The sequence below is a fragment of the Oryctolagus cuniculus genome, chromosome 6 (genome assembly GCF_051225735.1).
Source record: "Oryctolagus cuniculus isolate XC-2025 breed Fujian yellow rabbit chromosome 6, ASM5122573v1, whole genome shotgun sequence".
Taxonomy (NCBI): domain Eukaryota; kingdom Metazoa; phylum Chordata; class Mammalia; order Lagomorpha; family Leporidae; genus Oryctolagus; species Oryctolagus cuniculus.
The window spans coordinates 50,148,192-50,174,571 of NC_142872.1; the positions used below are offsets into that span (position 1 = coordinate 50,148,192).

The following is a 26,380-nucleotide window of genomic DNA, read 5'->3' on the forward strand; positions in this document are numbered from 1 at the left end:
TTCCTTTGCTTCCTAGCTGGACTGGCTTCCTCCATCTCTCCACATCCTCTTCTGGGGCCTACGCCAGTGACCTTATCATAACATACCCACCAGTCTTCATGACCACAATGCTCATCTATTTTATCTGTAATGCTGACTAGTTTTATCTGCTGTCAGGACACTGAAACTTCCTCAGAACAGGCTGCAGTTTCCTTCATTCAGAGGCTAAGATAATAGAAGCACTTGCTAAATGGTTCTTGAATGGGTAATGATTACAATAATCTGGATTTAAATATCCCATCAACTTGTGTAAGTTTCAGCAAAGAGGGTTTAAGACCTGCAAAGGTTAAGATTTGATGTTGAAGCAAATGTTGAAATGGAAACGCTCAGTGTAATGGAGCCGCCTTGACAAGTTACTACCTACCACGTTCCAATGGCACGAGGAGAGGCACTGGGGGTCCCATTGTTGCCTAGCTGGGTCCCCTTTCTGGCTTTATTAGCATATTTCAAAGGTATGGAGACAGGCAAAAGTGGGCTAAAAATTATTTGGCCTACTTTGGGGATCAAACATCTCACCAAAATATCAGAGAGAAGAAAAAGCCAGAGCATTTTCCACTAATTTGGTGAAATACTCAGTAACAAATGCTTGCAAAGCTTCTGAAGCAACCTCATCCATATGTTGATAAGAATGGAACACATAAAAGCAGATGTTTTCCTTACCACTTTCTCCGAGATTCTGATTGTCTGTGTTAAATGACACTTTCTGCCTGGTAGGGATAAAGCTCTATCTCTTCATATAGCCAGTTAACCAGAAGAAACGTGTGTCATACAGCTGTCATCTGTTAATACTTTTCAAGGAAAACACAAAATAAGGCTTTGATAAAGAAGCAAATTGGGCTATGGATTCTGACATTAAGACCTAAACAAGCCCTGAGCGGAGCAAGGGCCTAATACATGATTGGTTTTTTTCTGACCAACTGATTATCAAGCAAAAGGAGGAGAGAGACAATGAGTGAAATGTGGAAGAATTCTGAAAACACAAATTTAGAATTTAGTTTACCTGCTCTATATAAATGGAAAAATAAAGGCCCATAAAAATGAAGCTACAGCGTCAGTTAGCAACGATCCTTTTGATACTGAATCAATGGCCTCACTGATGTACCATTACAAAGATCTTTCAACCATCACCCAAAGCTTTTTACCTTGTCTTTAAATTTTATTCTTCTTAAATATGATTTATTTGAAATCACACTTTAAAATTTTTGACTAGGAAACGTGAAGTTGAAGACTATTTTTAACCTCTTTTCTTTATGTTGAAATCGCAAATCAAGTGAATTTGTATAGAGAATATTTTCCAGATACTGAAATCTGAGGAAACAATAGGCTATATCACCTAAGATATCACCTAAGACCTTAAGTGTATCTATATTCTTCCTCTATCTTGAAATACCAGCTTTCATCCTGTTCATTTACTCTGCCTTGAAAGTCTCCAAAAGAGATGTGAATAATGAATAATTTGCACTTTCACAGTGATACCATATCTATAATAATTACACATTTTTATACACAGTGATGTATACGAAGTTGAGACAAAATTTATAACATGTGTTTTTTCTCTACAACTATATTGACATTCCAGTGACAACACATAAAAAGATATAAAAATGCAGTCTCCAGGCATTGTTGTTAACAGCAATGCAATACAGTAGCATGGGATTTAGTTTGTTATGAAATGGCACAGATCTAGAATTGACTTCAACACAATTATATGACTACTAAGTATCTCTGCTTGGTTTCTGAGCATATAATATACTGTTTTTGCCTAGAAAAACCTTACAAACAACAGTGGAGTAGAATAAATTATATCGTAAGTTTTTAAACTTAGTTTTCCCACTAAATAGTGGTATAGGCTTAAACAAGTCATTTAGTGCTCTGTTCCTCAGTTTAGCATCTATAAAATACAATTAAATTGCAGGTCTTTTGACTCTCTTCTAAATGGATCATTCAATCATTCTGTACATAAATTCATTCTGTACATAGATTCAGTACATCTTCTTAGGTAAGACAATTCCATTAAAAGTCAACAATTTATCATGACCAGTAGGTACATACACAATGGTCCTTCTAAATCTAGTATGCTCTGCACTCTTCTAAGAGATTAAAACAAAATCTTCTAAGAGATTAAAACAAAATCATACCCTCATACCAGCTGTGATTTGTCTTCCAGTACAATGCTGACATGCATCATTTTGCTTTCTAAGTCAATGAGGACAAACACAATTAGAAAGAAAGAGTCAATAAGGACAAATTTCAGGTTACTCATTTGTCATTTTCATGTGTCTCATGAACAGCTAAGTTAATTTCCAGTTCATTTTTTCAAAATTCTAGGAAAATTTCTTTAAAAAGATACATGGTTATAATTGGGTCCACACGTGAAGCTGAACCACACAGGGAATCAGAAAATCTTTACTACACTTTCTGTATCCCTCACATTGGGAAAAAGTGACCACTTTAAGAAGTTTGTTTTCAGAGCTGGAGGGATGTGGCTCACATCTTTTTTCAAGAAGCCTTATTTTCATGTAAAATAACTGTACAACTCATTTCAGCTTGTGAGAATATGAATGTACTTTAAATAGTTCATGGGAAATTGGAATTAAAACATAAATTTATTTTGGTGCCAAAATTACTTGAAATACATGCAGAATTTTGTCAAAGTACACATATTCCATGAATATTTTGAAGATCTAACATCACATTTAGACACAACACCCAATTCTGGTCTCCTATGGTTAGGGTTGGAGTCAGGAAGGGCTAAATGGGATTTTCATGGGTTCTAGACACTTTTGTCTTTGTGGGAGCAATCCTTAAAAATAAATAAAACAAATTATATTTATGACTAAGCTGGTATAAAAATGAACATAACCCAAGTTAGATTAAACTCTATTTAAATTCTGATTTTAAAAGAAATTAAAAACATGTCCATGTCCTCCTGGGCTCTTTGCCACTGTTGCCAAGGAAGAAGCTGGCCGTTGGCCAAAGAGTCAAGAGTTAACAAAAAGTCAACTTGTGCTACCATGACTTACCCTCAAACTTTGGAGGGGCTGGTGCTGTGGCATACATGTAAAGCTGCTGCCTGCCATGCCAACATCCCATATGGGTGCCAGTTCGAGTCCCAGCTGCTCCTCTTCCGATCCACTTCTCTGCTATGGCCTGGAAAAGCTGTGGAAGATGGCCCAAGTTGTTGGGCCTCTGCACCCAAATGGGAAGCCCCAAGGAGGCTCCTGGCTCCTGGCTTTAGATGGGCACAGCTCTGGCCATTGCAGCCAATTGGGGAGTGAACCAGTGATTGGAAGACCTCTCTCTCTGTCTCTCTCTCTGCCTCTCCTCTCTCTGTGTAACTCTGACTTTTTTTAAGGTTTATTTATTTGAAAGACAGAGTTACAGAGAGAAATAGAGACAGGGAAAGAGGTCTTTCATCCGCTGGTTCACTGATGGTTCACTCCCCAGTTGGCCGCAACGGCTGGAGCTGCACCGATCTGAAGCCAGGAACCAGGAGCTTCTTCTTCAGGGTCTCCCACGTGAGTGCAGGGGTCCAAGGACTTGGGCCATCTTCTACTGCTTTCCCAGGCCATAGCAGAGAGCTGGATCAGAAGTGGAGCAGCCAGGACTAGCACCGGCACCCATATGGAATGCTGATGCTTCAGTTCAGGACTTTGACCCACTGCACTTCAGCGTTGCCCTGTAACTCTGACATTCACATAAAATAAATCTTTAAAAAAGAAAAAATTTGGAAATAATTTGATTTTTCCATAATGTGATGTTCCTTAAATTTTAAGCATCACTCCGCATCTAATCATTGGCGGCACTGGCACCCTGGGTTCTAGTCCTGATCGGGGTGCCGGATTCTGTCCAGCTCCTCTTCCAGTCCAGCTCTCTTCTGTGGCTCGGGAAGGCAGTGGAGGATGGCCCAAGTGCTTGGGCCCTGGATCCGCATGGGAGACTAGGAGGAAGCACCTGGCTCCTGGCTTCGGATCAGCACAGCGCGCTGGCCACAAAGCGTTGGCCATAGCGGCCACATGGGGGTTGAACCAACGGAAGGAAGACCTTACTCTCTGTCTCTCTGTCTCTCTCACTGTCTAACTCTGCCTGTCAAAAAAAAAAAAAATACTGGGGACCAGCAAAGTGGCATAGTGGGTAAAGCCAACGCCTGCAGTGCCAGTATCCCATATGGGCGCCTGTTTGAGTCCTGGCTGCTCCACTTCAGATCCAGCTCTCTGCTATGGCCTGGGAGAGCAGCAGAAGATGACCCAAGTCCTTGGGCCCCTGCACCCACATGGGAGACCTGGAGGAAGCTCCTGGCTTCGGATCAGCACAGCTTTGGCCGTTGCGGACAATTGGGGAGTGAACCAACGGATGGAAGACCTCTTTCTCTCTCTCTCTCTCTGCCTCTCCTTCTCATTCTGTGTAACCCTTTCAGATAAATAAATATTAAAATAAAATAAAAATATTTAAGAAGTAAACCTATACTTGCCACCATAATCATTACAATCGTTATGATGGTAAATGTCCATGAGAAGCATCATCAATAGCAATAGGAAGAAACTCAGATTCCCTTGAAAATAGATGTGCAGCCAAATTTCCCGGGTTGTTTCTCATATTTCTGATGAACCATCCCTAAGCCAGTAAGATTTGAATACATGCTCCTGAGACTATCCTCATTTCCTCTCCAGGCCAATCAGTCTAGACAGATCGGTCTTCCTCAAACTAGTCAAGATTTAACTCTAAGACTGGGAATTTTTTGTTAGTGTGCCTATAGAGGAAACTCTTCCACAAGATTTTGCAAGGCTCACTGCCTTATTTCTGTCATACATTTGAATAAACAACACTTCCTCAGAGACTCTCTCTGATTCACTAACCTAAAATAGATGAAGTTCATTGTCTATCTCTTTCTCTGATATTGCATGGTTTATTGCACTTAACATAATTTGAAATTACATACTTGTTTGTTATTGTCTCCATTGATATAATGCAATTGCCGTAAGATCAAGAATCTTTTCTGATACAATCACTACCGTATTCTCAGCAGAGTACTTTGTCTTTTATAGGTGTTAAAAAACCATTTGTTGGAGGCCAGCACCATGGCTCAATAGGCTAATCCTCCGCCTTGCAGTGCCAGCACACCGGGTTCTAGTCCCGGTCGGGGCGCCGGATTCTATCCCAGTTGCCCCTCTTCCAGGCCAGCTCTCTGCTATGGCCCGGAAGTGCAGTGGAGGATGGTCCAATTGCTTGGGTCCTGCACCCCATGGGAGACCAGGAGAAGCACCTGGCTCCTGGCTTCGGATCAGCGCAATGCACCAGCCACAGGGCGCCGGCCACGGCGGCCATTGCAGGGTGAACCAACAGCAAAAAGGAAGACCTTTCTGTCTGTTTCTCTCTCTCACTGTCCACTCTGCCTGTCAAAAAAAAAAAAATTGTTGGAAAAGCGAACAAATGGTTGAATGAAACAGGAAAATAAAATTTACCTTCCTGAAGTTAAGGAATATGGGCTTTCCTAGCTCACCCTATAAAACCACGAAATAGAAAATATGAAGTTGATAAAATATATCAACCACTTATGAGAATGGAACTTTGAAAATACTTGGATAATTTCCCATGCTTTGCTTTTAGATGCTTATACAAGAGCAGAAGTTGTTTATGAGTGGACCAGAGAGCCAGCACGCTCAGTGGTTGTGGCAGAAGATGGGTCACGCCTAAACCAGTATGATCTTCTTGGACAAACAGTGGACTCTGGAATTGTACAGTCCAGTACAGGTAAGTGTTGCTTGGTTACTACAGATATGGAATAAGGGGAAGAAAAACATTTTGTGAGAATGTTAGAACTCATAGAATTCTTTCCTAACACAAATAGAGTAAAGAGAAAATTACATTAAGCCAGGGATAAATTGAGTGGCAAGTAAGGTAAACTGTAGATATGTGACCTTGGACTGTCATTTAATGCATTTTGCTTTTGTTTGTTTTTAAAGAAAGGAGCTGATTCTGTGTGATCAGTGTAGCACAGCAGGTGGAAACGTGAATTCTTTGGGTTGAATGGGTTAAATCCTTACTTTTCTACCTTGTAGTCAATCTTAGACACCATGCAGGATTGTTGAAAGGAGTACATTCAATGCATGAAAATTACCTGTCACAATTCCTTGCAGAGAAAAAGCTTTTTGTAAATGTTAGCAACTAATACTATCTACCTCATTTATCTCTACACATCAATAAATCTCTGAATTTATAGCAGCATTCATTACATGCAGCACATCAAAAGGCCAATTCTACAAATCCATGCATCTCTCTGGCTGAGCATCTTCTACTCCTAAAGTCAACAAGATTTGGTCACAATTCTAACCACACCATTTTGGAATTAAAAGTCAATGAGGTGGCTGGTGCCATGGTTCACTGGGCTAGCCCTCCGCCTGTGGTGCTGGCACCCCGGGTTCTAGTCCCGGTCGGGGTGCCGGATTCTGTCCCGGTTGCTCCTCTTCCAGTCCAGCTCTCTGCTGTGGCCCGGGAAGGCAGTGGAGGACCACCCGAGTCCTTGGGCCCTGCACCTGCATGGGAGACCAGGAGGAAGCACCTGGCTCCTAGCTTCGGATCAGTGCAGCGTGCTGGCCATAGCAGCCATTTGGGGGGTGAACCAACAGAAGGAAGACCTTTCTCTCTGTGTCTCTGTCTCTTTTCTCTCTCTCACTGTCTAGCTCTGCCTGTCAAAAAAAAAAAAATAGTCGATGAGGTGCCATCATTTTTAGTGTTGCAACTGATTTAATAATGACATACTCAAAACTAGATCAAATATTTTGAAAAGTGCTGGGCCCCAATTTTTAAAAGCTGTTTCAAATGTACAAGTTTAGTATGCAAGTATCTATTTTGTACTAACTGAAATGGGATCATGAAGCTGGAGAATTATAACTGAAAACTAGACTCGAACAACTAGAACAACTTATGCTCTCCAAAGTCCAACATTTTAAAATACATTCCATTGCTAAAGAACTTGAAAAAAGACCAACAATTATTTCTATAGGTGAGTTAAAAAATCAAATTGATCTCATTCACTGAGATTTGTGATTTCTAAGCAAAGCTGATTCGGTAATATGCAGGGCCAGTGGTGCTATTTTTTCATAAAATTTCTTGCTTAGAAAAAGTATGAAATATACTATATATTTAAACCCTCATAATTCTAAAACATTAAAGTGGTAGATGGGTATCCCTTAATGTGATTATTGAGTAAGTTCTGCCTAAGAGGATCTGTCTTTTGCTTACTAAAAAGCATCCGTTTTAGAAGCTTAAATATGTATTCTTCTTGTTTTAAAAAATGGAAGATTTTTCCTTAGCTGTGCCCTTGCTAGGAATGCATATTGGAAAGGTCATAGGCTTTGTAATCAGAAAAATGTGGACTCAAGTTCTGGTGCTGTTACTTAGAAGGCTTGTGATTTTTGGACAACTCGTTTATCCAACTGGAAACTGATTTCATCTAAGAAATTAGAATCTTATAATTCTGCATTAAAATGACAGAGTATAAAACATAGCAGAATGTTACATAGTAAGTGCTCAAAAATGGTATATGGTAGCCTTTGCTGTAGTCTTGAAAATATCTTAAGACATGGAAGGTGCTGAAAATGTTCGGCCATATAATATCTTCTATTGGAAAAGATGTTTACTCCTTATAAATTGAGTGCTACTATAAACTGGATATGGTGCCAGGCACTAGAGATTTAGTGATGGACAAGACACAAATCTTGCTCTCACCACATTTGAAGTCTAAAAGAGGATGAACACATAAACTATAATTATCAAAATGGGTGTTAAGTACTGTGATTAACATTATTGTGAGGGCAGTGACCATATCTGCCTTTTCTATCCCTGTTATTTTCTGTAGTAGCTGAACATAGAATGCAAAACAAATATTTTGAATTAATGAATAATAAAAAGTGAATTGAGCCCTGGATGAGTAGGAACTGTAGCAGGGTTGACTTTTCATTTGGTTAGTCTAATATGTCAGGGGACAGATCATCACTGTTGTAGGTCAGGACATTCAGAATAATAAACACAGACCCTTTCTTCAAGGAAATCGCCACCTACAATCATTGGAAGGGAGTCAAAGAATGTCAGAGAAACAATTCAAATGTGGTAGCATGCATGAAATAGTAGAAGTATATGCAAGTTTTGAAGGTTGCCCAGAGTAGAGATTGTCTCCATTCTAATTCTTGGCATTGACCATGCCACTATAATCCTTGTCTCAGTTCTCATCTGCAAAATCAGTGGCTTTGTCAGAAGAACCTAGAGAATTTCGTGACATTTGGCTTTGCTATCCAGTGCTATCAAGCTGGCTGGAGCTCATAGATTAGGTGCAGATTAGGTGCATTGGAAGTACAAGAGCAGCAAGTTTATCTATTCAAAATAAGAGCTTTATTCTGCCATCTCGAAGTGAATATTGGGGGAGGGAGAACAAAGCAAGTTCTCAAATACGGGAGCTCAGTGTGATGTATATTTTCAACTTCACAGTAAGACAATGAGCTGTACTTTTTCTGGGTCCACTTTAGCTCACTCAGTAATGCATCTTGGTAAATTTCAGTGTAAAGAAACAAAGATCTTTGTGTACTGACTTTGATACTATATTTCACATCCCCTTGTGGAGCCTTGAAATCATTTAGATAATTTCAAGTTTGTGTTATTACTTCTCTGTTCAGTCAGAAAACTTTACCAGATAAAAGGCATCTTCTATCTCAAAAATCTTTGGGGGCACCAATCAATTCAGATCACCTCTTAGAAGGAAAATGGTGGTGTTGTATTTGCCTGCCACCAACATGCTTGTGAGTACACAAACACACAATCCCAGATACCCGTGTCGAGTCCAAATCTCTTTAGATCACTTCAGTGATATAAGAGGGATAACAACGGAGATCCTAACACAGTATTTGGATGTTTTAGTTCAGTCCATGGCACAATAGCTTCCTTGGAGTCGGAAAAATTTAAGTGAAGAAAATTATTTAGAGCTTTAGTTTGAAGTAAATTTATTCACTTGGCAGAATAAAACCATCACAGGCACATAGAAAGGGTTCATCTAATCAGCTTTCAAATCTAATGCAATTCACAATTCATTCAATTAGTCCTTTAATAACTTGCTCATTTGCTGTGTCTGACACTGTGACTGGAACTGGAGAGATGAAAGATGCACTGCTCTCAGAAGCCTGTGGATGAGTGAGAGGAGTAGCTAACCTGTCTTAGCATTGATTTTATCTTCAGACCTAACTCTCAAAAAAATCCTAGCCCATGGGTATAATCATTGTCTCCATTTTACAGATGGGGTATATTTGAGGCCCAGAGACATTTCACCATTTTTCCAAGGTCACATTGCTTGGAAATGGCAGAGCTGTGATTTGAACACAGGTAGTTTGGCTGAAGAGTATGTGCTCCCAGCTAGATGGCATACTTGTCACAGGCAACAGACAGTTGAGATGGGAGGAGCATAGCCCTACTAGTGTGGACTCTAGTTATACTACAATGGTTTAAATGCTGATTTTAACACTTATTAGCTACATGACTTTTGTCAAATATTTCAATTGCTCTGTTCCTCTTTTCTCATGTGTCTACTTGATGAGTTAATATGATATTAAAAAAAGAAAATGCAAGTAAACTCCTTAGAAGAATATCAGATGTATAAAAACTATGTAACAAATAACAGACAGTGTTATGAATAATAATCATGGAACTAGTAGAAGAGAACTATTGATGGCATAAAGGAGAAAGAGGACATTTTTGCTTAAAGGAAAAAGGAAAAGCAATTTGGAACTACATCTCAGGCGTGGCTCCTTGTCTCCTTCCACCACCACCGTATGCCCTCTGAGTAACTACCTATGGAAAGTTATGCAAAAAATACAGAAGTAATTTAAGAATGTGAAACATAATTTATACAGATAGATAAAAAAGTAAATTAGCAATTAGGTACAAGAATAATGTCAGTGTCCAGAAAACAGTAAGAATGTGCTAACATGCAATGTTTATAAAACACAATGATGATTTATGGAAGGCCTCTGTATTTACCTAAGTAAGTCTGATCACCAGAAATTCAGGTTAGTTTGATGACTAGCAATGTTTCTTCTGAATGACAATTGTTAATCCTTAGAACAGATGTATAAGTGACTCTTTCCTTGACAGAGTCCTCTTTGAATGGGATGATTTTAAGATGACATTTTGAGGTCAAAATAATGAGAAAAGCATTCTGCTTATGGATGGAGTGATAGTAATGATCAGCATTCACCAAAGGATCCCAACATATCCATTAATAAAACCTGGTACACGATTTTCTGAAAAATATTTCTAATCATGCAATAAGAGTTAAAAAAAAAGATTTGTTAAAAAAAAAACACAAATACAAAACAAAATGAAAACTTAAACCAAAAAAGCCTTATTGGTCATTTGGTCAACCATTCCTGTTTCAAACCAGGAGAAAGTGCCAGAGAGGCTAAGATGCTTAGAACTATAATCATATCTCCTTTTTTTCATTTTAGTAGTTTTTAGCTATCACAGTATGACCATCCTCCCCTTATTATTGTTTTTCATACATGGTTCCTTTTAAAATGGTGGCATCCACAAAAAGCATAAAGTTTAGAATACCTGAAAGAATAGGACAGGTTCATGTGGAATAAATGCTCCTTGTTGAATTACTTAATGGTTGATTGCCTGGCCTAGAGAGGGAATGCATTTTTTTTTTTTTTTTGACAGGCAGAGTGGACAGTGAGAGAGAGAGACAGAGAGAAAGGTCTTCCTTTGCCGTTGGTTCACCCTCCAATGGCTGCCGCAGCCGGCGCGCTGCGGCCAGCACACTGCGCTGATCCCATGGCAGGAGCCAGGTACTTCTCCTGGTCTCCCATGTGGGTGCAGGGCCCAAGCACTTGGGCCATCCTCCACTGCACTCCCTGGCCACAGCAGAGACCTGGCCTGGAAGAGGGGCAACCAGGACAGAATCCGGCGCCCCGACCGGGACTAGAACCCGGTGTGCCGGCGCCGCAAGGCGGAGGATTAGCCTAGTAAGCCACAGCACCGGCCTGGGAATGCACTTCTATGTCTCCGTCTTTTCCCTATAAATCTGCATAAGACTTTGATTATTTTAAAAAGTATATTCATATTCACATATATAATTTAATTTTATCCTGACAATATCTCAAGAAATGTTTAAGCCCTACTATATTACTTTAGCAAATCAAGAAACTAAAGTTGAATAAGATTTAGCAAAGTATTTACCTTCAAGTAACTAAATTTGCGAAATTTAGCCAGGAATAAATAAAGTGTTAATGCTGCTTTGGAAAATTATATCCTTGCTTCTTTTCCTCTACTCTCCTTAATTTTGCATTATAATATTAGAGATATTGTCACAACTAATTTACAAGCTTCCCTCAGGGCTGGATGATGTGCAAGGATATTTGAATTCCAATTCTTTCCAACTGTTGAATTAGAATTTGACATGCTCAGTGCATAAACACTTGGTGTCTAGACATACTCTTTCAATCCAATTTAGGAGACTGGGTTTTTGTCCTTATTGTTTTGTTTTTCTTTCATTTTTAAACTATTATAATAAGATTCTGATGTTCCTGCCCTTTCCTTCCCTTTTTAAAGACTTTTGTGTCAACACTTCTCAGATTTGATTTAACCTAAGAAAATGGTTCCAAAGCATTGGAAGACCTTATATGCTTTTCCTAAACTGTACAGGAAAGACTTCTTTATAAAGCAGCTATAATGCTGAATAAGAGCTCTTTAGATACCTTAGAATAATACTCTTTTCAGAATCTCCACAAAACACGTCACATTGCAAACAACAGAAGATAATGGAATAGATGTACACAGTCATTTTCTGACATTATATGAAAGATGGAATTTTTTCCTTTGAACTGGTGATATTTTTCAAGTCACAAATTAAGGAATGGTTAGGAATAACAATGTGCACACCTGAGATGATGAAATGTAACATGTGCATGTCCACACAAGGTTATATTTTAGTATAACCATGGGAAAGAATTTTTCTGTACTATTTTCCCAATTTGTATTGCTTCTATTTCAAATGATATTGAAGATATTATTAAAAGTATATAGAGAAAGTAAAAATAAATTAATTGGTTAACATATGTTTATCCTTCAAAAGAGAAAAACCTATTCATTTTTGTTTAGATTAAATGCAGTTAAGTTTCATTGTACTCATTTTCATTTGGATACTGATTACTGAGGATATACAAGGTCATGCTATATCCAAAGGACTACCCTTCTCAGTATGCTTCCATTTTGGTGGAAGGGATTTAAGCATAAAAATAACTAAAATACAGAGTATGATAGCTTTAAATAAGTGGAAAAGCTAAAATGAAAAACAAAAGTTGAAGGAACGTAAGTGCTCAGTAAATGGCAAGTATTATTAATAATGACTGAAAATGAATGCCTGGATAATTTCCTGCTATACAGAGTGAATGTGTTTCTTCTACCAACATGCCTACCAATTCTAATGGTAAGGTGTATGAAGAAATTGATAAAAAGTAACAAAAATTTATTTTAACATGCTTATGTAGCATCATCTTAATTAGAGTCATTATTCTTTGTTCATCTTATATTATGCTTTTCCATATTTTATAGATGATGATCAGAGAGTTTGAGTTGCCCCAGGCTACCCATCAAGAAAGTAGCATATCTGGATTTTGACTCAAATTCATTTGCTGCCAAAAGCTAATGTAATTTTCTTTACAAGACATAACCTTCTGTTCCACTGAAGAACTGGTACTTGAGATGGACTCAATCTACTGATGAACAAAATATTGAGCTATAGAAGGTGTCTAGTAGAGTTTTTTAGGCCAAGATACTGAGATGTGGAAATGCGTGGAAAGATGTGCAACTGCTATGATGTAAAAAGACTTGCATTTTGGAAAAATATTCTGTATGTTAGAATACAGAATTGTAGAAAGTTATTACTGTCACACAAAAGGAAGCTGAAGTGTTTGCTTTTGGTATCTAGTGCAGAGAGACTAGAGTTTTGACAAAACATCATACAATGCTCAGGACATCCCCTTACTACAAAGAAACATCTTATCTGGAAGGTTGATAGTGCTGACATTGAAAAATCCTGATGTAGATAATGAGAATCCACTAAGGTATTTTATGTAAGAAAATGAGTGACATGATCACATGTGAAAGCTCACTCTACATTAATGTTTAAGGAAAACTGGAGTTAGGATGTGATAGAATACACACAAGACAGTTTGTAGATTCATGTAAAAAATCTACAAAAGAGATAAGTGCAGTGACCTCTTGATAAGGAGAGATAGAATGAAAGATACTGCACAGGTGAAATTGAAATCACGATAACAACTGACTCCTTCCTCTCTTTTCCCAAAGTACCATCTAATCCTTAAGGATTAAGTAATTGTAGGTTTTTACTAAACAGATGATTTTTCCTTTAATTAAGAGCATAACCAATGTGGAGAAACAGTGCTGGTATGTGATGGTCATTCTTTTGTGGGGAAAGATAATGTGAGTTTGGAATGCACTCTGAGGGGACAGTGAGAATTCAGTGTGTGGAAAACAGATATATCTCAGTATAGATCTGGAAATTCAGTTCTTTATTTTGAGAGTGAGTTTACTTACAGATACAGATTTGACAGATCACTGTACAGCGTCATACAGAGAACATTAGGAGTGAGAGTGAAATGCAAAACTCCTTGTTGGAGTAAAGGAAATAAAGACACTTGAGAACAGCAGTGCTCAAACTCATTTAATACAGGAACTTCTACGTTAATTTTGCAGAGAGCTGAAATGAAGTTCATGGTTAATATAAGTTTCATAAGAAATTTCTGATTGAAATGATAAGTGAGTTAGCAAAGAATTTGAAAAAAGAGATAAGGGAAGATGGGAGTCAAGAGGGAGCTATCTAGAAGGCAGGGATGCTTAACACTTAAAGCTCTTACCAAGGAGAACAGCTAGCATGAAAACAAAGAAAAGGGCTTTCATTGCAGAAATGAAGAAGTCCTGGATAGTTGTAGTCACATTGGAGCAGCTGAAGTCAGAGCCCATGGGCTGAGATAAAAATGGTTATAAAGAGAGAAGTTTAGAGGAGAAAGGAAGGAACAAGTTGGAGAAATACATATTCTAAATAGAGTGATGCTTTCCTATCTAGAACATATCTATTTTCTCCTACCCACCCACAGGCAGCTAAGCATATATTCTGAGTGAATCAGACTGAGAAACTATAGGGTTTATAATTGAAAAAACTATAACATGAAGAAAAATAAAACCCTCCCACAATTTGGGTTGTGTGCCTGTCTTTGGACCTTAAAGGAAGTCAGAATCTGGAATACATAAAGACCATGAAGACAGCTTAACTACAGCACTGCTTCCTAACCTGCTAGGAATTGAGGCAAGCTCAAAAGCTGGTTATAAATACAGATTTCCTCGTAAATTCAAAGAATGACTTGTGAATCTATGTGGGATATGAAGAACTGCATCTTTCAAAAGCTTCAAAGATGATTCTGGGAGTCACATTTTGAGAATCAATGATTTCTAGCATACTTTCTGCATTTTGGAGTGCAGACCAAGCTAAATGACGAATGTGAAATCAGAGAGGTTCATTACGGAGGTGTTGGAATTGGAATTCAGCTGTCTTGACTACTTCAGTATCTTGCTGAATCTGTCCTGTAATAGATACATTGAGGATGTAGTCTCTTTTTGATCTATTGGTGTGGGTTACAAGATCTAGCACATTGCTTTTATGGACTTTAAAGCTGATTTGTATAAATATATGCTCAGATTTGTCTCTTAAATATATGACACACCAGGATTAGGGAGTAAGAAGATCTGTAAGGTCTGTGGCACCTCAGTCTCTTCCAGAGAGCCATTCTGGAATCTGTCAAAAATGTTTCTTTTCTCTACTGAATAAAAACTTTCCTCTCCAGGAAATGGTTTTTACATAGAAAAGGGGTATGTCTAACCTTCACACTTTTGCTGCCAATAGAAAAACCTCAGAAATAACTTTTTCAAGGTCGAATGTTCAACTTTACTGTCTGTTTCACCTTTCAGGAGAATATGTTGTTATGACCACTCATTTCCACTTGAAGAGAAAGATTGGCTATTTTGTTATTCAAACATACCTGCCATGCATAATGACAGTTATTCTCTCCCAAGTCTCTTTCTGGCTTAACAGAGAGTCTGTACCAGCAAGAACTGTCTTTGGTAAGTGTCAATCAAGACATGCATGCAAGGGTCTGAAGGGCAAGCTATGACATTGCGCAGGATGTAAAAAGTCATTATATAGTTGAATATGGAGTTGGTACCACAGACAGTTTCAAGGAATTACCATTTCTATCATGGAATGTTCTAAAGATACTTCTTTAAATAGCAAGCTGTTTTAGTGCATATGAATATATGTAATTAATATACATTTGATTTGAAATTTGGGAATAGAAAAGTGGTTGAATAGGCATAAAATGAATTGTTCCAGATTAAAAACCATGCATGGAAGCCTGCATATCTAAAGTATATATTTAGAATACATGACATTTATCATTACATTTTTTGAGGATTTTGGAAAACAGCAGCAAAACTGCCTCCTTACATATGTAATAGCAGGGTTTTGTCCAGTAGAGAGAGCTTGTTAATTACTACATCAATATAAGGATACTTCACTTTCCTTAATATTTACACTCCTGAAGATTTACAAATATGAGGATACTTCAAATACTTCATAGAAAAATGGAGTTAAGTGGTAAATTTATTTGGTGCCAAAAAATTCTGAAATTTTTTGCATACCAGAAGTCTTCAAAAAAGTCCATGAAAACACACATTACAAAAAAAAAAAAAAAAAAACTTGCTTGGAGTTAAAAATGATTTTACACTCAAATAAACTTATCTTCTAGTTCCAAGAAATCTTTGAAGTACCCACATATATTTTGGGCATTAAAATGTTTTAAATGGCCTAAATGCTTCCCATTAAGACAGTCCAATGAAGAATTGTTTAAAGGGTAAATAGTTTTTTGCTAATGGGAAAACTTACCTCTTAATGTATTATTTTAGGGTGTGCATTTTGTGTAATGAGGTATTTATGACCTGGATATAATATCTCAACTGTACTTTTCAGACTGATAACAATGAAAGACCCCACTAAAATAAATGTATTGATTCACTTATTCAATTATTTTCCACCTTTATAGTCTACTACTGTTTTCTGGGCACAGAAACCATCAGTGAACCAAACATAAACCACTACACATATGAAGGTTATGTTATGGAGCTTGATCACTCCGCCTTTTTGCTAAGATCAAGTGCATTATGAAGCCTGAAATTTGAATCATCATGATCATGATATATAATACATATTGAGTACTTTTATGCCAGGCACTGTTCTGTGCAATTACCCTACATTACCCTAATTAATCCAAATATATATACATATATATGTATATATATATCCACACACATATATAGAGTTAATGTCTCATTTTATAAAAGTGAAAGTTAAGGAATAAAAGACTGCCACCTGCCCAAGGTCAGAAGCTGTTAGGCTATGCTTCTAGAGGAGAACCCAAGCACTTAGTTGATAACTCTTAATGATAATGCTGTCTCATCACTGCTACTCGGCTACAATGACAAGCCAGGGAGTTGTTGTGGACAATGTCACTTAGTTGAAAATAACAACCACATATTTACTGAGGAAAAGTACAATTATCAAGGTTCATTCTACAAATACCAACTAGGCACCTGCTGGGTTTAAGTCCCTATGCTAAAGGATAAAAGCCCTAAGAAGCTTACAATCTAAACTGAGGATTATTCATGGGCAGAGATTCCTGTGGTACCATTCCTCAATAATGTACAAGGTTATCAGTTATCTCAGAAGAAAAGTAACTCTACTACAAATGTCCATAAACCTTGAAAGTGCTCCCAAGTCGAAAACCATCAAATCTTTATTCTGACAGCAGACTAAGCACAGAGCTCGATATGATCCAGAATGATTCCAGCTGTAGAGCAAAAGTGCCTTTCATTGCAAATAAATGTTTACTTGGTACTATTGTGTCTACCAACCAGCAAAGAAACCACGAAAGAATGAAGTTGAAGAAGGTGCTCATCTCCATATGTAAATGCCATTTGAGCCCTTCACTCATTAGGAAATAAAAATTAAAAAGCAGACAGGGGCAGTTGATTTTGTGTATTTTGCTTTATTTTATTTTGATAGACTGAGCCCAGCACTATAGTGATAAAGATTTTTTTAAGTGATAACTTTTCCCCATCTCCAACAAACTCTCACTACATTGGAATTCTCTAAAGCATTTCAGAATATTTTGTAAGTGAAAAACATTGCTCTTAACATTTTCAACCATCTTGTATCTCAATCGACTCATGCCCTTTCAGTGAACATAACTATATATCTGTAAACCCAATGGTGGCAACAGTTTCTGTGTATCAAGTTATATGTTTCTAATGTCTTGGCCTCAATACAATCACAAATATAATTTTCCTAGACCTTTAGCCTTTTAACATTTACTTAGAACACATATTTCTATTGTTTTTACTCTGATCATAGCACATTCCTCTGAGTTCTGTAGATGCCTGAGAGGATCACAGGTATTTAAAGAAACCCTAAAAAGAAAAACAAACACATACAAATTGTACTTCCTAATTGTTTCTTAAAAGGCATCCAGAATGCAACAAAGTTGAAGTCTATTTTATGCCTTAAAAGATCAGATTATTGGCTCTCCATGGTCTTTCTTGTTTGTTGGTAATGTTGTCATGGGAATTTGCTGCCATGCCATCATGGCAGGATCTAAGTTTTACCACCTGTGTGTCAATGACCACTCTGCTTCATTTTTCTGAGTTTCAGTTGCCTGTCAAATGAGGATGCAAGGAAAGTGCAGTAGGTTAAAAGAATTAAATGAAAAAAATAAAATGAATAAATTGTCAAGCTTAGTACCTTGGGAGTTAATTGCTGTTTAATACATTTGGTTCCTTGCCCTTTCGCTAGATTGGAATTATAAAACTACATACACACACCCCTCTTTATGTTATTCTTAACTATTCTTAAATTATGGATTAATTTGAATTAAGCATGGCACTCTTGAGCCAGCATTATAACATAATGAGTCAAGCTGTCACCTGCAATGCTGGCATCCCTATGGGCACTGGTTCATATTTGGGCTGCTCCACTGCCTATCCAACTGCCTGCTTATGGCCTGGGAAAAGCAGTGGAAGTTGACTCAAGTTTGGGCCCCTGCTATCCACAAGGGAGACCCAATGAAGCTTCTGGCTCCTGGCTTCAGCCTGGCCCAGTTCTGGTCATAAGGGCCATTTGGGGAATGAACCAGCAGATGGAAGGTCTCTCACACTCTCTCCCTCTCCCTTTTTCCATAACTCTGACTCTAAAATAAATGAATATACTTAAAAAAAAACCCATTCTCAAATTACATCTGAGAACTACCTAAATAAAGCTACTTTTAGGCCGGTGCCACGGCTCAATAGGCTAATCCTCTGCCTTGCGGCGCCGGCACACTGGGTTCTAGTCCTGGTCGGGGCACCGGATTCTGTCCCAGTTGCCCCTCTTCCAGGCCAGCTCTCTGCTGTGGCCTGGGAAGGCAGTGGAGGATGGCCCAAGTGCTTGGGCCCTGCACCCCATGGGAGACCAGGAGAAGCACCTGACTCCTGCCTTCAGATCAGCGCGGTGCACCGGCCGCAGCGCGCCAGCCATGGCGGCCATTGGAGGGTGAACCAACGGCAAAAGGAAGACCTTTCTCTCTGTCTCTCTCTCTCACTATCCACTCTGCCTGTCAAAAATAAATAAATAAATAAATAAATAAAGCTGCTTTTAAAAAATAAAAGGAGTGAGATTCCCTGTAGTGGGGGATTTATCTAAAATGGCTCTAAACTTGTCAATAACAATAGTCATTAATCTTTCCCTAAATAGCTATCAGACTAAGAATTAAACACTTTATCATTTAAGTGCTAATCTTATTTAATACTCATACTAGCCCTCTAATTTGGTTATTAAAATTAATTTAGAAAGAAAAATTTTTTAAGAAGCAAACAGAAGTTCAGGGTTGAAAGGCAATTTTCCCATGGTCATTCAGCAATTATAAAAATGGGATTTGAAACTGGGTTACCTTGTTGCCCAAATACTGACTTTTAATTACCTTGTTATTTGCTCAAGTTCATATTGCTATATAAATTTGGGGCAGTTTTTCAGCCAATATTCCTTAAACCATTTGTTGGTTATATAATATGGATAATGGCCCAGAAATTTCTGTAATAACTCCAAAGCTCAAAATAGCTCCACTTCCTACAACTCTGATCTTGTATCAAAAATACTATTTCATAAAAAAAGTCTCACAACATTTCTTCTCAATAATTTTACTTCCCAATGTAGTAGCCTTGCAATTCATGGAAATCTAGGGAATACTGGCTGGTTTACAGCAGCTAACACATGTTAGCCATCTACCAACTTTGTGACCTTACTGAATTCCTAAAATAAACCGAAAGAAGGAATCATAAATGTGAATGTTAGATACATATGTTAGAATGACAGTTTCTTCCAGAGCAATATTCTATTTATAATATTTAAAATATTTTGTGTATTACTGCATTTAATCATCACAGTTACCTTGGGAGGGATCAGTCAGAAACAGTAGTGAAAATGAAGAACAAATCATTCCTTTTACAACTAAGGTGACTGAGGTCCCCATAAAATTATTCACTTCCCTGAGGCTGAAAATACTCACTAGAAGAGATCAGGGTTGTTTCCAAAGCATGTAGCCTCACCTTGCCTGACTGGATTACTGTGAATTATTTTTTCTGCATATTCAAATGAATTAATAGGAATCTTACAAGATTCTACTTCTTTACCTAGTACAATGCCCTCACATTATAGGACAACAGACATCATAGATTTGTTAAATAGGTATAAAAAGAAATTTCTTCTTTTACATGCCAACTCCTATCATTATTAAACAAACTAAAAAGGACTTATTTCCAAACTGCTTTGAATGCAGATCATTCAAATGGATTTTCAGAGTAAAGAGGCAATATTAGAAGGATGAGAAAGATGGCAAACATTAGAATCAGACAAACTTGGTTTCAAATTTTGGTTTTGCTACTTAGCTGTGTGATTTGAAGCAAGTTATGTAGAACTTGTTTTATATATATATATATATATATAAACTTTAAAAATTCATGGAAAATGAAATAAAAGTCAGTTTATTTTGATGTAAAAATTTTTTGAAAATCCATGACACTTTATTCATAATGCAGATTTTTCATGAATTTTTGAAGACCCCCTGTATGTTAGTTTCAAGAATTTCTTCAAGAGGGTAGCTATGAATTATGTGGCAAATTATCATGGTTAAGTTCTTTAATTGTCTGTCAATTATCAAGAAGTCATTGGCTTACTGTGTAATAGATTTGGAATGCATAGAGTATTAAATAGAGCTGAGGTTCTAGAGAGTTCTTTTGAATCAAAGTGAAAATATATGATTCCTATTTAAAGAATTGAGTACAGCGAGTAATGCATTTCCTATCCAACCAGGACAATATGTTCAAGATATGCATTGAAAGTTCACAGTCATATTAATGGCTCCTCAATAGCAGAGCACTTTATACTTCCAGGATATCTACTTTAACACTGTCATACCTGATCCACAAACTATATTGATGTTAAATTGAGTCTCATTCATTGCAAACCCAAACGATGTGAACTAGGAACCATATTTTGTACCTGGTAATGTTGGTTTCCCTGGTAAGGTGGGCCCCCCAATGATGAAATTTTGTATATGAACCCCTAAATTCACTTCATTTTTCTCCTTACAGGAGTAACAACTGTGCTCACAATGACAACTTTGAGTATCAGTGCCAGAAATTCCCTCCCTAAGGTGGCTTATGCAACAGCTATGGATTGGTTTATTGCAGTATGCTATGCCTTTGTATTCTCAGCTCTGATTGAGTTTGCCACAGTAAACTATTTCACCAAGAGAGGTTATGCATGGGATGGCAAAAGCGTGGTTCCGGAGAAGGTAAATGCTGTAGTATTTTCTGTGCTAGATCACTACTAAGTCTCCCCAAGCCTATGAGATGGAATATTTAGGCCTGCAGAATTAGAGGAAGGGGAGTGGTGAAGATTCTTACTTCCTTTTTCCTTCCATCATAAATGGTAAAGTGCAAAGATAACTTTGTTATTGCTAAAAAGACAGGCAGTTGTGGCTGAATAAAAATGCAGAATAGAATGAAGGAAACACAGGGGAGGCAAAAACATGGCTGCTTCACTGTGCTTTCCTATGGCTTCTGTGGATTTGAGAGCAGTTTAAACAAAGTGGGCATAAGGAACAAATGAACTTACTCAGATTCATTATTTACCAAGTCCATTACAATTTTTGAAACTTGAAAATCATAGTGTTTTGATTGTTTTATGAATCTAAAAAATTTGGTCACATACTTAATACTATGACCCCTCAATTTAAATGAGTTTGCAAAAATAACAGCCCTCAATTCTCAGTGAAGTCATGGAAGCTACATTTTCTTTTTCTAAATTAGATATTTGTATGATTCAATGTGCACAGAAGAAGGGAGCCACTTTCCTAGACTTGCATCATCCAACAGATATATAGTGTCAGCCACAAATATGAACCATATATGTAATTTTGAATTTTCTAGTTCCATTTAAAAAGTATAAGCAGGAATGGGCATTTGGTGCAGAGATTTAGACACTGTGCGGGAAGCCCACAACCTGTATCAGAGTGCCTGTTCAAGTCCCAGCTGCTCAACTTGTGAACCAGATTCCTGTTAATGCATACCCTGGGAAGGAGGAGTTGACTGCTTAAGTACTTGGGTCTCTGCTACCCTTGAGGAGACCCCAGCCTGGTTCAGATCTGGCTGTTCGGGGTATATGAGCAGTGTGCCAGTGGATTGAAGTTCTTTCTCTATTTCTCTTTATATCTCTTTGCATTTCAAATAAATTAAAATCAAACACTACTTTTGTAAATAGTATAAACAAGTAAAGTTAACCTTAATATAATTTAACATGGCTTTAGAACATGTAACACATATGAGACATTATAAACATTACATTATGTTCTATTTTTCCATACTAAATCTTCAAAATCCTTTGTGTGTTTTATATTTATTGTACATCTGAAATCAGACTAGCCATGTTTGAAATGCTCAATATTCTCATATGGTTAACAGGAATTGTACAGGACCAGAGAGCTGCAACCAATAATCCACTTCACTTTTATCTGTATAAGAAACCCTAGGAAATGCTGCAATTGTTGATCATTGCACAGACTACACTGTTGAGCAGCTAAAAACTGCTCAAGATAAGATTTCAGGAAATGCTGAATAATATTTAGTATTTTCCCCACTTTATAGAACTGTTTTATTGTTGGCACTATTATTCACATTATCTTTGCAGCTTTGTTTGTATATTATTTATTATAAAGCAAGTAATAGCTTTGTTATTTGCCCATTTGAAACACTAAGAGAAATGGCAAATAATAATTGACTCAGCAATTATTATTATTTCAAAATTATTATTTCAAAACAAGCCACCCCAAAACTTAGTGGCCTCAAAAAACAGTTACTTGTTCATGAATCTGCATTTGGAGCCTGGTGGTCCTTCTGCTAGCCTGACCTGGATTCACTCACATGTTTAGTTTATCAGAGGTTCCAGAAAGACTGGAAGATTCATGATGGCCTCTCTTACATGTGTGAGGCTTGCTGCTGCTGTCAGGCTGCTCACAGCATGTGCTGTCTTGTCCGTTGATATTCAGATCCAGACTTCTTCACGTAGTACTGGTATATTTCCAGAAACGGAGGGCTGAAGCTGAAAGTCTCTTGAAACTGGGATGCTAGGCATCACTCTGCCTAAGTCACAAGTCCATTCTAGATTAATTGAAGAGGGGAGGGGGAATAAACTCTAGCTCTTAATGACAAAGTCTGCAAAAATAATGTCTGCATTTTCAATCGATCCCAATTAAGATAGTTGTTAACCTTATATCTTAGATTTTTAAATAAAACACAGGGTGGAGTTTCAAAGTAAGGGTCACTTTGCTCAGCAACTTAAAAATTTGATTCTCATAGTTAACTAAATAACGTGTTTTGTCTTCCCTTCTACAGCCAAAGAAAGTGAAGGATCCTCTCATTAAGAAAAACAACACTTATGCTCCGACAGCAACCAGCTACACCCCTAATTTGGCCAGGGGTGACCCCGGCTTAGCCACCATTGCTAAAAGTGCAACCATAGAACCAAAAGAAGTCAAGCCCGAAACAAAACCACCAGAACCCAAGAAAACCTTTAACAGTGTCAGCAAAATTGATCGACTGTCAAGGATAGCCTTCCCACTGCTATTTGGAATCTTTAACTTAGTCTATTGGGCTACATATTTAAACAGAGAGCCTCAGCTAAAAGCCCCCACACCACACCAATAGTTCGACTTAGTTATGTTCTGTTGTTTAGCCCTCTGCACTGGGAGTTGCTTCCTATTCTCAATGCAGTAATTCCCGTCTGCTTTATTGCCTCTGTCTTAAAGAATTTGAAGGTTTCCTTATTACCATAATTCATATAAGAACAAGAGACCCCTGTCTGGCAGTCCAGAGCAGAGCAGCATATACAGCTTGGAGACAGGATTCTGAGAGAGGAAACGAGAGAGCAAAATCATGTCAGAAGGAGACAGAACAAGAGAGGAAAGGGGATGCAAGAAGGTCCAAAGATAGGAGGAAAAGTAGAAGAGAAACAAAAGAACCCCTAGGTCATTTGTAGATGTATATTTCCAAATATTCTTAAAGAATATTGTATATGTCAAAATATTTTTATGTGAAGATGTTTAAAGAATAAACTATAAAAGTTTAAAGAAGAAAAATTTTTAAAGAAATCTATTGCACAAACTATGATGTGCTTACATTTTTGTTATTTTATTGACATATAGCTTTAATGTTTTGTTTCCAAAGATAACAATACCCAATTTTTTCCTCTCCTTAAAACCCCAAATGCATTATTTTTAATTAAATGCTATTTTAAAATTCATGGAAATCCCATAGGTAAAGGTGCAGTTGCTCGCAAAAGAGCATATTTAACCAAGTGGAGAAAAATGCTTTCAACAGGCTACTTCACTATCTGAGTTTTCACTGCTAAATTCAATGAAGAATCATTTTGACAAAGTGTACACTCAATAGAAGCTAATAAATAAATAAAATAATTTAAAGGTATTCTGTTTTCCACTCTATTCTCAGCACATTGGCCCAATAATCACCTGATTATCAAAGTAAAGGAATTTTTAGAGGGGCAAAAATATTTTGCAAGCTCTAGAATAGTTGAATGTATTCTTTTGTATAGCTACACTTAAAGTTTTAGATTGAAATTTATGACTAGAGAACAAAAATAGAATATACAAATTATAAATGTAAATATTTAGCATGAGATTGTACATTTTTTACTTTTCTAAAAAATTCTGTTATTAAAATATTGTGTAGAAATCACCACTCTCAGCTGTTTGAATGCTGTTAAATTCTATGGAAATACATTTAGAGCCTACATTTAAGAACAGAATAGCCTGCAGGAATCAGACTGAACTTAAACCATATGGGTATGAAGTCCCCTTATGCAGAAAAAGTTTATCATTTCAAATGGTTGTCTGGTGTACAGTAGTAGATCAGTTGTTATCTGCTCAAGTTCTGCCACACCACATTTCCCTATTTTAGGCTATTGTAATATAGAAAGCAAATGGGAACTAGAAAATCAACTGTATATTATTGCTATATTTGCTGATACCAACTATTTCAATAAGTGTTGTACCATATGTAGCATTAAATATAAAATACATGAAAGGATGTACAGGAAATAGCTTTTATTGAATAATATTATTACATTTCATTTATACTGTAGCAATATATTTGTAGGTATACTATGTAAGGGCTTTAAATACAAAAGGTTCATTAATATTCCCTAAAAAATTCTAGTCTGTTCATTACTGCCCAGATGTTTTAGAGATAAATATTTATGCAGAAGGTATTTTTGAAGTCTCCTTTTGTTTGATAGAGTTTCACAGATACTTCAATTTAGCGTTCAGAATCCACAGGTCATGGTCTGAACACATTTAGAATACTACAACATAAACTTGTTAGCATAATTGCCAAATAAGACAGTTGGGATCCATATTCACATTTTGAGCAACGCTTTTCTTAAAAAGCTACTATCCAATGATAAAGGAAAATACATCGTTTGTGTTTTCCTAAAGCATCATTTTCTTTCGCAATGTACCTCATTATTTGCTTTTGTCCTGCCTGACTTCATGAGCTAGGCCAAAAAAAGGCTGAACCAAGGGTGTTTCATCCTGTGGTACCATGTGTAGATATTATGTATAGGAAATAAAATAAATTATGGCTCTGATTTCTGTGTTTCTGTTTATCTTGTTATTTTCCGGCGTTAACCTAATGTGTTTATTGAGAGCATTTTATCCCCCGGACTCCTCATGGATAACTTTTGGTCTGTATTTTGCTCATTAGATGTGACTATCTCTTATTAGTCTGCTTTCTGCTATGCAATGACTGCATTTCTATCATTTCTTAGTTTGTTAGTATTTGTGGAAAATATTCTATTATATAAATTGATTGCACAGTTTATCAAAGACAGAATTATTCTATGTAGCTTTTCTACAGTGCTTTGCTAAACCATGTAACAGTAGTTAAGTCTTCCTTCAAAATAAAGATACACTCTTATAGAGGACAGTTCCTGTTTACTCCCAGGAAAATTTTTTAAGATGACATTGAATGTTTATTGCACTTAGTGCAGTGAAGTGGCAATAAAACCTAACATGAGTCAAGGTTGTTTATGGCCGATGCATGTATTGCTTTACGGAGTTTAGCAAAAGCTCTTAATTTTATGTCATACTGTATTCTATTATAACAATAAAGCTAATGTTATTCAATAATAAAATGGAATACTTGACTCTCTTTTCATATTACTAAAAATACCCTCTGATACTTTGTTTTAATACATTTCCAGGTTAGGAACATTTATATGTATCAAGTACTAGCAAGAAAGAAGGCCACTCGGAAGATTTTTGAAGCTGTATTGTTAATATGCTCCTAAACCATGACTTTTAAAGAATGACTTAAAACCACATCATTTTTTAATCTGAGGTATCTGATATTACAAGTGGCACTTCAAAATTCAGGAAACATAAATAGAAAAGAATCAAGATGTTGAAGTAATAATACAGTATGTTCATATCTGTTGTTAGTACAGGAAATTTGTTTTCTCATCTATCCCAGAGAGGTTAATTTAAATGTTTGGAGAGTGGAGTCTGAGCATTGTAGATTAAAAAATTCTCTAGGTAACTGAATATCTAGCCAAGGTTGACAA

The 26,380-nt window shown here is 37.0% G+C and overlaps 1 protein-coding gene across 2 annotated transcripts in view; it reads left to right on the top strand.

The window, feature by feature from the left end:
- Nucleotides 1–25,951, top strand: part of GABRA1 (gamma-aminobutyric acid type A receptor subunit alpha1) — a 59,252-nt gene extending 33,301 nt beyond the window's left edge. The window contains exons 7-10 of one of the 2 annotated variants that reach the window (XM_002710356.6): nucleotides 5,647–5,790; nucleotides 15,070–15,222; nucleotides 20,836–21,038; nucleotides 23,137–25,951. In XM_002710356.6, coding sequence (XP_002710402.2) covers nucleotides 5,647–5,790; nucleotides 15,070–15,222; nucleotides 20,836–21,038; nucleotides 23,137–23,448 — 812 coding nt within the window. In that variant the 3' untranslated portion in view covers nucleotides 23,449–25,951. 2 annotated transcript variants of the gene reach the window in all.
- The last annotated feature ends 429 nt before the right edge of the window (nucleotides 25,952–26,380 follow it).